At 41.9% G+C, this 16,408-nt stretch overlaps 1 protein-coding gene across 3 annotated transcripts in view; it reads left to right on the top strand.

The window, feature by feature from the left end:
• Window positions 1-7,454: 7,454 nt before the first annotated feature.
• Window positions 7,455-16,408, top strand: part of GLRB (glycine receptor beta) — a 52,055-nt gene continuing 43,101 nt past the window's right edge. For 2 of the 3 annotated variants that reach the window (XM_037378015.1, XM_037377994.1), the window contains exons 1-2: window positions 7,455-7,571; window positions 8,956-9,109. In XM_037378015.1, coding sequence (XP_037233912.1) covers window positions 8,988-9,109 — 122 coding nt within the window. In that variant the 5' untranslated portion in view covers window positions 7,455-7,571; window positions 8,956-8,987. The other variant, XM_037378004.1, reaches the window with a different exon arrangement.

The following is a 16,408-nucleotide window of genomic DNA, read 5'->3' as shown; positions in this document are numbered from 1 at the left end:
ATGTGAATAGTTCTACTAAAGGCAATGGCTCTGCTGACTGGCCTAAACTGATACATAGGTAACCAACAGAAAGGCAAAAATATGACAATAATCAGATACAACCTGAAAAGGAGAATGTATTTTTTTCAACAACCAGGCTATTTTCAGAAAAAAAATAGCGCTCTCTAGCAGCACTGACGTCAAATCCATTAGCATGTATAAATCTCTCCTACTTTAAGACAGGAAGGGTAATATCTTAGAGAAAATTATGCTAAAGATGTAGTAAAAGGTCAGTACATTCTTTAATACCAAATGACCACAAATGCTAAAACCCCTGGCATCTCTGTTTACAGTTAAACATTTTTTTTAAAAAATAAATAAATTAGTAGCACAAGAGTTTTCACCACAGCTTCTTGACCTTTCAGTGCTAGATTTATTTTTAATGTTGATGTAAGGTATGTAATTTACACTGTATATTTCAAGCATAATGTGTAAAATACTTCTTTCCATAACAAGCTGTCATTGTAGGATAAATGGGATTTCTACAGGGATTTCTGGGTAGCATATTTTTGGAAGTTTCTATTTCTGAAATTATTAATTGCTATTACGATTTCTGAGAAACCATGTAGTGTAATAACTAGGCACCGAGTATATAATTATGATTACTCTGAAGTGTGTTTTTCAGACTGGGAGGACACAGCCTTTCTTGTGTGCTTAACTGTATGCAAACCTCTCAGAAGTGTGTTCAGTCAAGAGGGTTCATGTAACAGTGATTGCTCCCACCTTTAGTTTTCTCCAACATTCCCTATTCTTGAAAAATACCTCCTTAAACAGTATGTCACATACCTGTGTTTCTGCCTCAGGCTTCTGTTCTTCTTGCTGAGTTCGTTCATTCCGTTCCCCTATATCTTACAGTCTTCATTTCACTCCTTTCCCAAAGAATCAGCACTCAGGCATCACTAGTTCTTCGGGTTATCTGAAAGAAAAGTAACAGAACTTTAATTTCAGGGTAAATTTAATAGTGCCTTTTAGGATCTTCTAAGGCGGATCCTTTAACCTGCATGGATCCTTCAGGGTGGTGTTAAGTGCGAAAACCCAGACATTCTCCTGGAAACTGCGATTATTGTGGTGGTGTCTCTTTTCCTGAATTGCTAACTCTAGATGAGGAAACATCCTAAAGCTATGACTTACTGTAGCACAAACATAGAGAATATCAATTTTTTTGGACCAAACTAAGCCCTTATACTGAGATTCTGCTGAAATAGCTGTCTGAAAGGCAAAAAAGATCTGTTTTCTTTAGGTAGCAGGCACATGGTGAATTCTGGGGCTCGTGTCCAGTTTGGAGTTGGCGCCTGGGATAGGCACAGTTCCTTGCAACAACATGACAGTGTGCTAGAAGTGTTCCAAAGACTGTGACTGAGCATCTTCTGGGTTGTAAGAAATTTGCCCTGCAGGCCTTTGGCACCATATGTCTAGCAGGTAACTGACAGCTGTTCCGACCATGTGCAAATAAAGAAGAATTTAAGTAAAAATCAGCAGTGTGATTTAGGCAGAACGCATGCACTATGGTGGCCAAAAAAGCAAATTTGAATGTGATGTCACAGGCTGCCCTCACTTCTGCCTGCAGGAACATTTAGGTATTTTTCCAACATAGTCAGCCAGGAGGAATCTCAAGTCATACTTAAAACTCCTGTTAGCTGGAATTGCATTGACTTGCGCAACTTTTTATTGTGTAAGCAGGGGAAATAAAGACAGGTACTTAATCCTGTGTAGCACTTCACATGCACTAAGTGCCTTTAGAAAGTTTTTGTGTTGCAGAAAGTATAGAGCGTGTTGTTGAATGACATTTAAATAATAGTTGTCTACCTGGTTTTTCTCAAGGTACAACTATATTCTTTATTGATTTGTATAGATATGGCTGTGGTACAGTTATACGAGGCATGCCGTTCACGCCTGTAGCATGTTGGTGACAATTACTAATCAAGCATTAACTCTTCACAAGTAATTTATATCTACTATTTATGCATGAACAAACACTGCCTCTAAGAACTTTGAAGCCAACAGGCTAATCCTTTTCACTACTGACTTGTATCTCAATTCTTAAATGACAGTATAAACCACGAAAGAAATGATGCTGGCACTAAATGTGATCAGCCAAGTAATGGAGAGTCATCCAGTTTTCTTGAAACACAGGGGTTAACTGTGAACATACAGGTTACATGTGGATGCATACTAATAGGCATCAATTGGTTTAATTATTATTTTTTTTCTTCAAAAATGGTGTGACAGTCTTTATGAACTTTCCAAAATATTATCTTAGAGGTAGAAAATGAGCCTGAATCATTTTAAAGAGAGGTTTCATTAGTCTTCTAATGCTAATATAACGTTGTGTGTAAACCATTTTTAAGGTACTACACCGACTGTGGGTGTTATAAGGTGCCACAAAAGTTTAAAGTTACTTCAATGTCACCAGTAAAATCCTCCAATATAAGGAGAGGTGTTTCAGATGAGACAACACTTTTTTTGACAGTTAATACATTTCTCAGGCTGCTCAACCTGTCTTTCAGGAACATGCAGAACTTCACATAGCAATATTATTAATACTAGGTTCTAGGCTTATTTGCATAGCCACAGGAACTATGAATTTAATCACGTTGTAGACTGTTTTTTAAAGTTGAAACCTCTCTAGGAGTTTTTCACCCACTGATATCAGCAATGCAAATCTTACTGGTTTAGGTGACCTGGGATTAAACTTTAATCTCTTTGGCAATGACATCAGAGAACTGTAGATTCAATTGCTATTCACATATACCTCCCTCTCTGGCCTTTTCGTACGATAAATCGTATGGATTTCTGTGTTTTAATAAGGATACCTCTGCTTTCCATATTTATCAGTCCTTTCAAGGATTACAGGACATGTACTCTGATGTTTTTTTTCTCAGCTTTGGTGTCATTGGTACAGTACTTTCACTTTAGCAATAAGGCAGCCGGGGAAAAAACTCTTGAAGTCATACAGGCAGCTTGACAGTGCTTTGCACATGGAGATCTGTCAGCAAAGGCATAGCCACATAGTAAATGCAAGTAATAAAATGCATAAGCCTGCAAGGAATATGTGTTTGGGGCATCTTGTACGATCCAAATTTTCTGTACATCCATGACAACAATAAGACATGTAGCTGCTTCCTCTGAGTGCAGGCATTATTACTATGATTATGTCTATTACGATCAATATATTCCATTGCTGCTTTGACAAGCCATTTATCTATCAGATGCATAAAGCCTAATATATAGTCCAGGCTCATTATATTTACCGGCAATACTGTTTGAAGGGGCATATTTTTCTAATCGTTTTCTTATTTAATTTTAATAAATGAGACACTTCATTATGCATGCATCTTTCTCAAAAGTCTCCATTTTAGAGCCTCCACCAAGGCATAATAGTTTGAATTTCCCAGCGTTTGGATCGACCCTGTAAGAATCATCTGTCACACTCAGTATGCATAAAGGAGAGAGAGATGAGGGAACTGGAACATTACAGAGGACAGACTGTAATTTTCTTAATCTGATGGTTCATCTATTTGTTATTTTTTTCGCTGCTGGGTTTGCTACTTCAAGTTTCTGTATTTCAAAATGGAATGAAAATCACCAGTCTTTTCAGCAGGAAGGAAATCAGGTACCTTCCACAGTTCTGGTCCTTGGTACCAGAAGGGAGAAGCCTTTTACACCAAATACCTGTTTTGTCCCCACTGCCTACAATAACCTGAGGACACATAAGTCTTTACAGCAGTAGAAAAGGAAAGAAGGACAAAGAGCTTTCAGCATCCTTTAGAAATCAGCCTTGCTCAGAAGCCCTGTAAAACTCTACACGTTCTGGATGATCAGCAAAGCCATCACAATGTGAGAGATGATTGAAATAAAAAACCTTCTGTAATAAAGGTTGAAGAACATAGAATCCTTTTTTCAATTATATTTTCTATTTGTGTGAATTAAATCAACTCAATTTAACTATTAACAAATTAACTATTTTGGTGAGCATTGAAACTAATGGAATCTGGTTTCCAATCAATGTGGGTCTTGCGGCTGCCTGGCTTTTTAACGGAATTAATCTGAAAGCTAAGGCATGGGTTCTTCTGTAAACAGAAACTTAAAAATACATATTCACTTTCCTGAAAAAAGCTTGTTAAAGGCTTTAATAGAATTTTGTCAGCTATTTGACATTAAAAACTCTGGTATTGAGTCATAATTCCTCCTCTAGTAAAGCAGATACTTTATGGATTAGATATATTTGTGTTTAACAAATTTATAATTGCTTTCTCTCAGGTGGATTTTCTGATGTCTAATAATCACTCATGACAGTCTGCTTTCTTTTTCACTGGTTTTCCTTCTGTAGGAACATTAGCTCAATATGTCTTCCCAGCCAGCTGACTTGAGAAAGCACTCAGGACTTAATAACTGAGAACTCTGAGCTCTCTGCTCTTTTTTTTTTTTTTTTTTTTTTTTTTTAATGTGGTATCAATCAGCTGGAAAAAAATTAAGTTTCCAACAAGCTGTTTGAAACATGCACATATACAGAGTGTTATTACACAAAGCTCATTACCTTAAGACAGTAAACTGAAAAGGGCAAAAAACCCGAAGAAATCTACCTTACAAAGCTACGAAGTATCTTTTGTGTGATTGAACAGCAGAGCTGGACTGCTGGACCTTCAGACTTCCACGTTCCACTGCTGCAAACTAAAGAAAGGACTACTGTCCCTGGGCTGATCGCTAGGAAAGGTCTGGTTGTATTTTGCGTATGGTTTACACAACTACTTTCTAGTGATCAGGATAATGCCTAAGATCAGGAATTCCTGGCAATTATTCCTACAGCAGAGAAATGGAGATGGTTAGATATTCCCAACAGCAGACACAGCAGCCGTTGTGAGCAAAGCAAAGCTAAGTCCACTCCGTCCTCTGAAATACAGTGAATGCTGAAAGAAGGGTGGGTCTGTCCTTACACATTCATTTACTAGTAAAACTTCTATTTTATTTACTTATTTCTCTTCAGTAGGACCTCTGAAATACAGCACCAAAACAAATCAGCAGAACCTGGCCCATTATTCATGAGGCTTTTACAGAAGGCTTTTGTCCCCAGTCCCTCCCGCCTGGGCATCTGCAACAGTGTGTCTGCACGGAGTGGGGGCTGCCCTTCGACCTCCTGCACGTGTGACAGCTCTGGCTCCTTCTGGCCAGTGCCAAGGGACAGGGTGGCCTGAGCACCATGATCATCCTCTCCCTGCTGGCCTGCCAGGTCAGAAAGCAGCTGCCTGTGACCTTGGCCAGCTTTTATACGGTGAGAGGTGGGAGAAGAAGCCTTTATCCACAGACCTTGCACTGCCAGCACTTGCTTGAGAGCTGACATATTTAAGTGCATTTTAAAAAAATCAAGGGGAATTGAAATTTTTCTTGTAAATGTTGGTATCATTTGTGCGTGTAAGACAAGGACACCTAGAGATATTGCACAGACATCTCAGTGAAGCAGCTCCCTTTTCTTGTCTTTGTCAGGTATATTTCACTTTCATTCGCTATAGAAAGATACTGGCTGCTCCTATTTAACCTGAACCTGAGGGGTGGATGGTATTCGTTTATATTTTATGCATTGTCCTGTTGAGTTACCACAAATATTCATCTGTCCTTAGGCGTTTACAAGCGTAGCTGCATCAGGAAGCACCTGCACATGCCAGCGGGTTTGCAGACAGCCTGAAGGGTCAATCAGGTGCTTTGCGGGACGCAGCACGCAGAGCGCGGGGCCTGCCGGGGCTGCAGGGGCTGCCGCTGCTGCTGCCAGCAGTCCTTGTTCCTCTGCTGCTGCTGTATGGCCTATTGGAGATGCTTGTTCTGCTCTACCGTGTTAAGGCTTTCTTGACACAAACAGGGGAGATCTCTGTCCTCACGTCTTAGTCATATTACCGTCGTATTTTTCATGACTCTATCCCCAGTGTCACAATACAAATGCAGAAAAATGGAAAAGGGCAACCAGTGGGTAGCTGGTCTCAAACACATTTATGCCAGTCCTCCTAGAACAACTACAGCATCCTCGTTTGCATTCCTGAGATAAAATTCAAAAGGGTTTTAAAGAAATAAGCTTACTTTTTCTTTTTTTTTTTTTTTTTTTTTTTTTTTCCCATAGAGACAGTGTTATGGGAAGCCTCTGGGCTTTGCTTTCTGTTTCAGGAAACAATTTCACTTTGTTTAATTTGCAAGTTCCTGTGGTTGAGCTGGAAAACTGTGTCTTGAGACACCTGTGGCCTTCAGCTGACCCATGGCAGGAGATTTCTGCATCATCCACATGCATGTATGTGCACACACACACACGTATATATGTATATGGCAGTATTTTTATACCACATGGCAGCAAATTTTGAAGGGTATGGAATTATTTTCAGTTTGTCTGTGATGCAGTTACAACAGGAACACTACTCAGAAGGCAGAGCTGAGGGTACCTGACCTTTGGGTATTACAGAATCTATACAGTGCTTGCTGCCTGCCGTGGCATACGCACCAGCTCCTGTGCCCACTTACTTCTCGTCCACCAAAGAGGTGCCTTTCTTCTTTTTTTTTTTTTTTTTTTCTGCCATATTATAGCCCAAACCCCAACGGAGCTCCACAGAGAAGCATGATGAGGATTACAGGATGCTGCAGAGAGTCTCTATTACACTTAATCGTTGGATCCATTCTGAAGAATAAAAGGTATTCTCCCGGTGGTGCTGCTCTTCTATCCTGCTGCAGACTGAAGCTCTGAAGCGTGTACTAGGAGTGATGGGAAACAGGCTGGAAGATAAAGAAGCCTTCGAAATGGTCTTGATTTTCAGTGACTTGGTCACTAAAAAGAGTGTGAGGCATGTGGGGGGTGGTCAACTAAAATGGGAGGGTGGGTATTTGCTAACCTGCGACTACTCGGCTTTATAATGATGTCTGTCCATTTCCAAAACTTGGGCCAAATAGCTGCTGTAAGCAAGAAGTCCAGCAAGTACCTGTATTTCTATAAGCTTGAGATACCAGAAACTCCAGAAAGGATTGTATGTATGGAATTTCCCTTCCGTTAGGTCTCTTCATAACGCAGCTAAAGTCTAGTGGAAAGCAACTGGAAAGCCAACACCCTTTGCAACAAGGACGCATGTCTATCCCCCAAACAAACCTCCTAGTTTGTTCTCAGGGACGGCCTGCCGTTTAACTGCTGGCTAAACACGTACATATAGATATATACAGGTACATACAGCCCGCGCAGCATCGCACCCCACCTTGCGCTCACCCTGCTCCTGCCCATCCCACCCTCCCCGCTAACACTGGCTTGCCCCGCACAGCTCTGTCAGATACGCTGGGCACCGCGGAACGCGCCCTGCTCCGCCACAGGCCGGGGAACGCGACCCCCGCCCCTGCCGTTGCCCCGCCCCCAGGGGCGGAGCTGCCCTCCCCCCCCCCCGCCCCCGCCCTCCCGCCGCCGCTCGCCCAGCGCCCGTGTGTGGGCGGGCGGCCAGGACATGCTCACTGGGAGAGCGTCGCGCCGCGCCGCGGCTACCGCACATGCTCCGTGGGCGCGGAGGGCACCGTCGGAGGTAGGGGCTCGCTCCGCCGCCGGGGCAGCCGCGCTGGCGCGCCCACCGGGCCGCGGCGTGCCCCGCCGCCGGGTGCCCGCTCGCCGCCGGCCCTGGTCGCGGGGGCGGTGCGCGGCGGAGCTGGCGGTAGGCGCCGGGCGCCGGCGGTGCGGGCCGCGGCGGTGGCGTCGGCGGGGCCGCCCGTGCGTGCGGGGCCCGAGCCCGCGGTGGGGCGGCGGGGGAAGGGGCGGCGGCAGCGGAGCGAGGAGCCGCCGGGCCCCGTCAGCACCTCGGCCAGCGGCGGCGGGGCCGGGCCGCGGCGGGGCCGGGCGGGCGGCGGGGCTCGGGCTGCTGCCCCGAGGGCAGCGCGGGGCCCGTCCCGCCGCCGCGGGAGGAGCGGGCCATGCCGGGCCCCGCCGATCGCTCAGTCCGCTGCCCCTCCGGTGCGCCGGCAGCGCGGAGGCCGCTCGCTGCGGGGGCCGGTGGGAGGCTTCGGACGGGCCGGGGAGGCCGGGCCGGGGTAGGGGCGGCGGTACCGGGCGGGGGGGGCTGCGGTTCCCGGGGGGCCTGAAGCATCCCGACGGTGCAGGGAGGGTGAGAGAGGCATCCGCCGCTCCTTGGGAGGAATTAAAAGCGATTTCAACAGTAGTGTGAAAGGCAGCTGGTGCTGAGGCACCTGCGAGGTGTCTCCTGGCCCGCGGGGTGCGGGGATGACCGGGGGGGGGTGGGCGAGGCACGGGGAACCCCGGGGTGCGGGGTGTGCACCTCGGCCCCCTGCGAGGGCAGAACACTGAACCGCAGGTGGTGTAACGGGTTGTGTCTAGTCATCTTGGCAAGGCCCTGCCCGTGCGGGCTCCACAGCTGGAAAACTTCATGCGAAACAGTAATTTGTGTTTCAGTTCTGCGCAATAAAACTGAATCTGCAACCCCTTCTCGTAGCTAGCATGGGAACGGATGCTGCTTTCTCTGTTCGAGGCCACAGAGGGCTTGCTAGCTGGACGGGGGGTCACATTTAACCACGTTTAGTGCATCCAATACATGATGGTTTTGGTGATTAATTCTCATTCCAGGTTTCTGAGGACTTTGAGTTAGGCAGACTTTGAAGGATGTCACGTTTGTTTCTTAAACACACTGGAGCAAAATTGCACTTAAATCTGTTCCTCAGTCTCAGTTTCCTAACTTTGCAAAGCTACTTCACTCTTCAGGAAATCACCTCTAAGTTTTTTCCATATCAGAGGCACACCTCAACAGAATTTCTTCCAAGGCAGTTAAGATCAAACTTTTAAAAAAAACCAACAACAAAACAACAGCATAATAAACAGTTGTTTACGTTTTGTAGGTACGTGTTCCCATTAGCCGTATCTAGCCCTACTAACATAAACCTCTTTCTTTTCTTTTGCCACAGACTGGAGGTTTCTCTGAAGCTTAATCCTCAAGATGAGGTTCTTACTAGCAGTTTTCTTTTTCATCTCGTTCTCCTTATGGGTTGAAGACGTCTATTCCAAAGAGAAGTCTTCAAAGAAAGGAAAGGGGAAAAAGAAGCAGTATCTATGTCCATCGTACGTGCCTTGTTTCTTTTATTCTTTTATATGATGGCAATCCTGCCATATTTTTAACAGTGGAAATTATGTGGCAATTGAAGTAGAAGGTGATGCATTCTGCTGAAAGAATGGGATTTGGGGTGAGAAATGGAGGAAGAGGGTTTAAGCAGCATCATAGCTAAGTTCTGTCAATGACTGTTTCTTCTGTAGCAGGTCCGCTGCTTTAATGAAAGGAAAAATCTAAGCCATGGTAAATAGTTTCATTCTCTGGGGGGGATTCCAGTCCAGTGTCTTGCTCTTTATGTGGAAGGAGTGATGTGGTCCTGCAGTGCTGTGCTGCTTGGTGGTGTGTTGCAGGTATACTGAGAAAAGCAAGGAGGATGCAAAGCAGTCGTGCTGAAGTGCAGTTTCTGGTTAGCTTAGTTCTTAAAGAGGAGGATTGTCCTGTGCCTATTCGTATTGCCTGTTGAACAGAACTAAGGTCCTCAGCATCTTCCATCGATGATTACAGTGCTATAACTTTTATGGAGGTGGATTGATTGTTGCTATAAAGCGTGCCCTTATGGAATAATAAGCTGTCTGTAACAATACAGAAATTAAAATCTGCGATTGCTCAGCTGAATAGAGAACAAATTCTGGACACCCATGATTATTTGATGTTAAAAATACTTCCTCTTTCTAACGCCTACCATGTTTGAAGTTGTGATCCATAGGACAATGCAGAAGTTTTATTTGTGAGTGCCTTTTTTGGCATTTTCTTGGCCAGTCTTGCTCATCTTCTTGGTGTTATGGTGTAAACATCTGAGGAAAAGATTGAATGCATATAATGGGTTGCCAATAAGTGTGGAAAAGCACTATGTCTGAAATGATGATAAAATTGTTTAGACAAATTTAAAACACATCTTTTCTTTGACCATAAAAGAAGACTGGAAGGTGAGACTGACTATTTAACATTAATAGACTTCTTCCACATAAATAAATAAAAAAGTAGAATAACCAGATGGAAGCAATGTTTGAATAATACCTTTTCAAGTTTCCACTGTTCAAATATGGACAGTGATGTTTATTTGTAACTCGAAGTTTCTAGAGTTTCTACATATGGTAAATCTTCCCATTCTTTTTTTTTTTTTTTTTTTAATGTCAAACCTAAAAAGTTATGTATCTTTGGATTTGAATACAGTAAGATACAAGTCTCAAATATGATCGTGGCTCATCTGAAATGACCCCTGCCCATTCTTTCCCCTTTGAATCGTTAAGCTGAGCTCTGACTGGAGCCTTTGGTCTGAGCTAAAAAAACATGAGGATTTTTAGCCAGGAGAGAAATGTTGTGATTGCCAGGACAGGCATCAGGATGAAAGTCCCCAGAAAGTGGGTTACACAGCTGGGAACTGAATCTTGATCTTCCTTGGTCTTGTCAAAGCAGCCAGCAGTTCTTGACTTGGCCTTAATTAAAATTCAAAACACTGATGTCATTTTATCTAGATAAGTGGGTGGATTTGGTTTTTTGTTTGTTTTTCTCTTAAGCACAGTATTTCTTGGTACCCTGTTCTTTATGATACCAGTTGACATTACAACCATTAAATATGAACTCATTTGTCACCAACATACTTGAAAAGCATTGAATAAATGATATAATTTTCAAAGTGATATTTTTGCATTCCAGCCAGTTGAAGCTTTCCACAGATTTGCTAGTGGAATCCAGTATTTGTCTGATGTATCATGTGTACAGTGTTGCTAGCTAGAATTAATTGCAGTAGCAATAAACCCTGTTGGATTTTCTGAATAATGAACAAGTTGTCTATTTCTTACTTGGCTGAAGTTCACAGCTTGAGAGACAGCCACTTGTAGCAGCGGGGTTGCAGGACTGCTGGTTTTCTGTGGTTGGCATCTAGAAGACCTCTCATGTGAATGAGCAATGAAAGTCAGTCCTGCCTTGCAGAGAAATTATCTAATGTCCTCTTAACTCGGGCTACTGATGGCAAACTTTCAATCATCATCGCTTTTTGAATAATCTTTCACAAACTTTTTGACTTGGTGGCACTCTGCATTATAAAAAAGGCTGCCTGCTCTTAATAATTTTTTTCCTGTGAAAAGAAAATAAGGAATCTTTCCTCAGATATAAACCAGACCACAAAGCGGTGGAGTGGGAATTAAGTGACACTGTAAGGGTTGACCAAAAATAGTACCAAAGGAAGTGTTTGAATAAAAAATTGCTAGTAAAGTACGAAGGAAATCTTTTAGAAGAATGCACTGTATCTTTTTTTAAAGAAAATACGTAGGATTGTGCATAGTTTTTAAAATTGAATGGTACAAATTCCTAATGAAAGCATGTATTTATAAGTTAAAATCTTAATCTGTCTTTAATTTGCATAGGTTATTGGTGCAATAGAATTTAAAGCTTAATTGTAACAAATTATTGCCTTTTGTTTCCTTATAACATGTGAAAAGCTAAATTTTACCTCCTCAAGAGAACAAAAAACCCCGCTAGTAATTATATAAGGAACAGTCTTCTCTTTACAAACTTTATAATGAAATTCAGATGTATGCAAATTATTTTCCAGCAAAGATTTATACTGAATGTGATGTTACTGCCTGAGTTTCTTGGTTTGATGTCAAGAAATGCATGCTGAAGTCCCAGGCCAGTCTTATAACCATCCATTTGTTTGTATGAAAACTGAGCATACTTGAACTTTTCCTTTTATGGCTCTCCACAACACAAGCCTTTTGCCAAATGCATCCCTCTGGCATGAAATTAGCTACTATTAGAATAAGCTGAAAACAAGCTGATTAGAAACCCCATTAAAAGTTCATTATTGTCTCATAAACAGATATTTCCTTCCTTCAATTAAGAAAATTCTATTTTATATCTTACAGCATTACGAATAATCACAAGAGGGTTTGCTCTACTTCTCCATGCATTGTGTGATAGTGGCTTGATTGACTGTCTTCATTTGTTTCTGAAACTGTTTCTCCCAGCTTTTCTGTCGATGGGTTTTGTGAAGCTGATGCTTAATCACTTGGTTCTTATTTTGATTTAATGCTTGATCAGAACAGCTGTAAGATTTCACACCTTACATTTAGATCAGTTTTCTTTTTACCTCAGGCTTTCCAAATGAGACAGAGTAATTATACTTGTGTCTGATTCCTGATTGTTGATTAACAAAGAAATTGATATATTAGGCCTAAAATCCTATAATAGGGAGTTCTGCAGCATAAATCTGAGAAACTGGCTTCCACAGATGCATAGTGCAGTAAAATAAAAGCTTTAGTGGAACAAAACTCTTGCCTTTCATCTCCATAGAAAATATATTAAAAAAAACCAAACCAAACAAACAAAAACCAGAAAACCCCAAAAGAAACAGGTCCACCTCTTCAAGAAAAAAAAAAAAGAAATTTGTGTATTACAGTCTTCTGTTTACAAAGGTTATTTTGAAATTCACTATACTGAATACAGATGATTTTGATATAGCTACAGATGGATTTAGTCGCTAGATCTGTTTCTTGATCAAAGACTACCCATCAGCTGTATTACCTCTGTTACTTAATTCCTATTAACTTCTTCAAAATTTCTCCTAATACCTGAGTTTGGTAAACGTACTGCGCAGCTGTGACTTTTTTTCTAAGAGCACTGCTGAAATATTTTTTTTTCCCTTTTATTATGTCATAATAAATACTTCAGTTATTTTATGATATTTGAGCTGCTGCTGTTACCCCCCAATCCTTAGTCACCCAGGAGGTCTCTACTCAAAGCTACGTGCAGGATCTGTGGACAAATGACATCATAAGGAAAGCGAAGTTTGTTGGTGGCAATGTTATAGGAGGCATAGAGATGTAAGAGTGTCAAAGAGCAGATAAGAAAATCAGTTACAACTGCGCTCGTAATCACAGTTATCCCTGTTAATTATAGTTTTAGTGTGACTCAGCTGTTGGCTTGCACGCTGTTCGGAAGGATCCCACAGCGTCCCTGATGCTCCAGCAGTGCTAAGAGCGTAACCTCAGTCACGTTCTTTTGTCTGGATGTCAGGACAGTGCTCCTCATGGTTATGCATTTGTCCATGTGAAGATTTATATCCCTGTGGATGATTAACTAAATACTGTGTGCTATCTATAGAGACTTCTTTACTCACGAAGCAGGAGCACGGATCATATTTTGGCTTGTGTTCAATACAACGTATCAGCTACTTCAGAAACGGTGAAATGGCCCTCTAAGCCCTCCATAAAACATGACTTGTGCCATCTGCCAGGGCAGAAGCTTAGGAAGGTCACAGATGCCAAGGTTCAACAAATGCCGCCTTTTAAAAAATAACAACAACAGACAGTGGAACTAGAGAAAAAAGCCTTTGATGTGTTTTAAACCTAAGAGTTGTGTGAAAGTCCGTCCTGAAATTTCTCCTCGTTAACTTTCAGCTTCTGGCACAATCTTCCCATAAAGACTAAAGTGGAAGTTCAAAGTGTATCTTGGATCTTCCATGCTCTCCACCTTCTTCTGAACAAGGACTTTTTTAAACTGTTTGAGGCATTTTGGGTGTACATGGCCTCTCTATCTGTAGTATGTGATCGTCCCTGAAATGTAAACGGCGGGAAAGTGGAATCATCTCTGGCTTCATTCCCATCTTGTAGAAGACACTGTTGATAGTCTGTGAACATTTTCATTTGTAGGTATGATGGGAGGGTTGATACAGTTTGTGGGAGAAGATGGAATGAAGTTGAAAGAAAAGCCTGAATTTGGCTGTGGAGGCAAGTTACATCTCACAGTCATTCTGAAGATAAGTACATTGCAAAGCCCAGGTCTGCTTCCTATAAAAATTCTTTTGCCCCATAGTAACAGCAGTTGGTCAATGGTTTAATTATTCTGTAGCATGTAATTCTCGTGGAAGGCTGTGATCCTGGACAGATAGGGCCACATTCCAGAAGGTTTGGGAATTTGTTTTCAGAGTGATACGTGCTAGGGAGTAAGAGGTAAAGCTATATAAGCAAAACCTAACTTCTCTTGTAAGACAGTAATTAATTGTGGCAGGCTGGTTCTTGTTCAGTAATTCTTCCTTTGTGAGCCACATTTACTCCATTCTGAACACTGTAGTTATGAGACACTACAAGTGTGCGCAAAGGTTCAAGACTTTGTATTACGTATACACCCTCCAGACTGAGAAAAAAACTTGGATCTACAGGTTAAATGACACCCCCCTAAACCTAAACCCAAGGAAAACCATAGGTCTAAATTCGGTTCTCAGATCCACAGAATGGATCTTTAAAGAAAAATTGTATAAAATATATCTCCACTTAAACCACCGTATAGGTGGTTAGATTTTACCAAGATCCATGTGCTGTCACAGTGCTTACCACATGTGGAAGAAAGACTAGGACAAGGAAGTGATGTGGATAAATTATTTTTAAAATATCTGTAGTTCTGCTTAAACATGTGAATGCTGATCATGTTTTGTGTCTGTGTGTGGTACCAGGACACAACAGGATACCCATTAAGCACAAGGGTCACTTAGGTGGTGACACTAGTAGGATGCAGAGATGCCTCAGCTAGGAGCAAAGAGGCTAATTTTAAGAAATTGAAGCATTGTTGTGGGCTTGCTGGGAGCAGTACTGGTCAGGCTGGATGAAGGCACCATCCTAAATAGGTTCTATTGGTTTGGGGGCTGTCATCTCTGTGGTGGGCAGATGAATCAACTGGCTTTTCTCAAACTTAGGGAATAACAATGCACTTCAGATTACCACATAAACACTCCTTAAGGTGTCCACCCCACAATTCAGGGTGCCCAATCTGGGTTTCTCTTTCAAATTCTGCTATGAAGGAACCTTTCTTTCTCTTTGTTTACCACACTGCGTTACTTCCACATTTAGGTACTGAAGTTACGTGTCTAATTTTAAGTCTTTAGCTGTCAACTGCATTTGTGAAGACACATAAACAGTTACTCAGAGTTCCATAGTTTTAATGTAATTGGAGTGATACACTTTGCATCGGAGGCACTGTAGTTATTCTTCCTAGTAATAGAGACGTTACCTGGTATGGTTTGGAAAGGTAGCTGTTAAGCATCCTAGAGATTGTAGAGATCACTCAGAAGGGTTATATCGTATCTCATTGCTTTGTATTAACCCAGTTTTATGCTTTGAGTAGTTATATTCAGAAAATCAAATTTCTGCAAATCAGAACACTGATAGTTCATATCAGGGAAACTGTACTTACAATACATGGTGGGGTAACACATACTCTGTTTCCCAGAACTTAGTTTTACCATTCTCAGATACGCACTGCCATGTTATATGACTAAAATGTCAGTTTCCATCACATAAAGTAGATAAACTGTACTAAAATCTGTTTTTTCAGCATTATATAGGGAATTTTGCTGGAGATAACAGTGTGAATCAGAATACATACTTTTATCTGACACTGAACAGGTTGCCTGGAGAAGTTGGTGCCCCATCCCTGGAAGTGTTCAAAGGCCAAGCTGGATGGGGCTTGGAGCAACCTAGTCCAATGGAAGGTGCTTGTGGCAGGGGGACTGGAACTACATTATCTTTAAGGTCCCTTCCAAACCAGTCTATGATTCTGTGTCTGTCAGACAGTAATTTAGAACTATGCAAAGCAAAGCTTAATGATAGATTACCCAAGCTGTGCACTCTAAGCAAATGCCAGCAATAGAACAAGCATGCTACCTGACTGTCTGGGCTGCAGTGTACTATAAGATGGTTGCGAATACGTCCGTGAGATGTGCTTTGTATTTTTTTTTCCTGATTGTCACGCCATAAGTAAAAAGTACATATGTGTTCTCTTCTAAAATTAGAGATGCTTCAGCATAACGGGATCTTAAGACTAGTAATCAGGGCTGCAGGTGAATTAATACAACAGCAAAGTTTCTGCTTCCCACTTGTGTAGAATATTGTTTATATTTTGTTCTCCAGTCATCTGCCTTTAGCACTGTGTGTCATAAGGACTTGTAACTTCAGTGAGCTCTGAGAGACTACACGTCATGGTAACCTGTAGAGCTATAATGTCTTCTGACAGTTTTGCTTAACATGAACAGTATGAAGCTATATACTTTTAAAACCAAGTGTAATGTATGCTTCCTTTTGCCATGTATACCTGCTTATCTAAAATTCTGGATTTTGATTAGTGAATTATGAAAATAAATATCCATTGCCATCAGTTGAAAATCTTAATCACGTTTTTTCAAAGGCAGAGATAAAATGTGTAGAGCTGCATTGGAAGAGGAAGATATCTGCTGATATGCTGAGATTACTGCATATCCTGTGAAATACGGTATTTAAAGTAATTCTTTTATTCATCAGTGATACCAGAAGTAGCCT

Source organism: Falco rusticolus, chromosome 1, assembly GCF_015220075.1.
Source record: "Falco rusticolus isolate bFalRus1 chromosome 1, bFalRus1.pri, whole genome shotgun sequence".
Taxonomy (NCBI): domain Eukaryota; kingdom Metazoa; phylum Chordata; class Aves; order Falconiformes; family Falconidae; genus Falco; species Falco rusticolus.
Note: the sequence above shows the minus strand (reverse complement) of the source record. Positions and strands in the feature narration are given on the sequence as shown.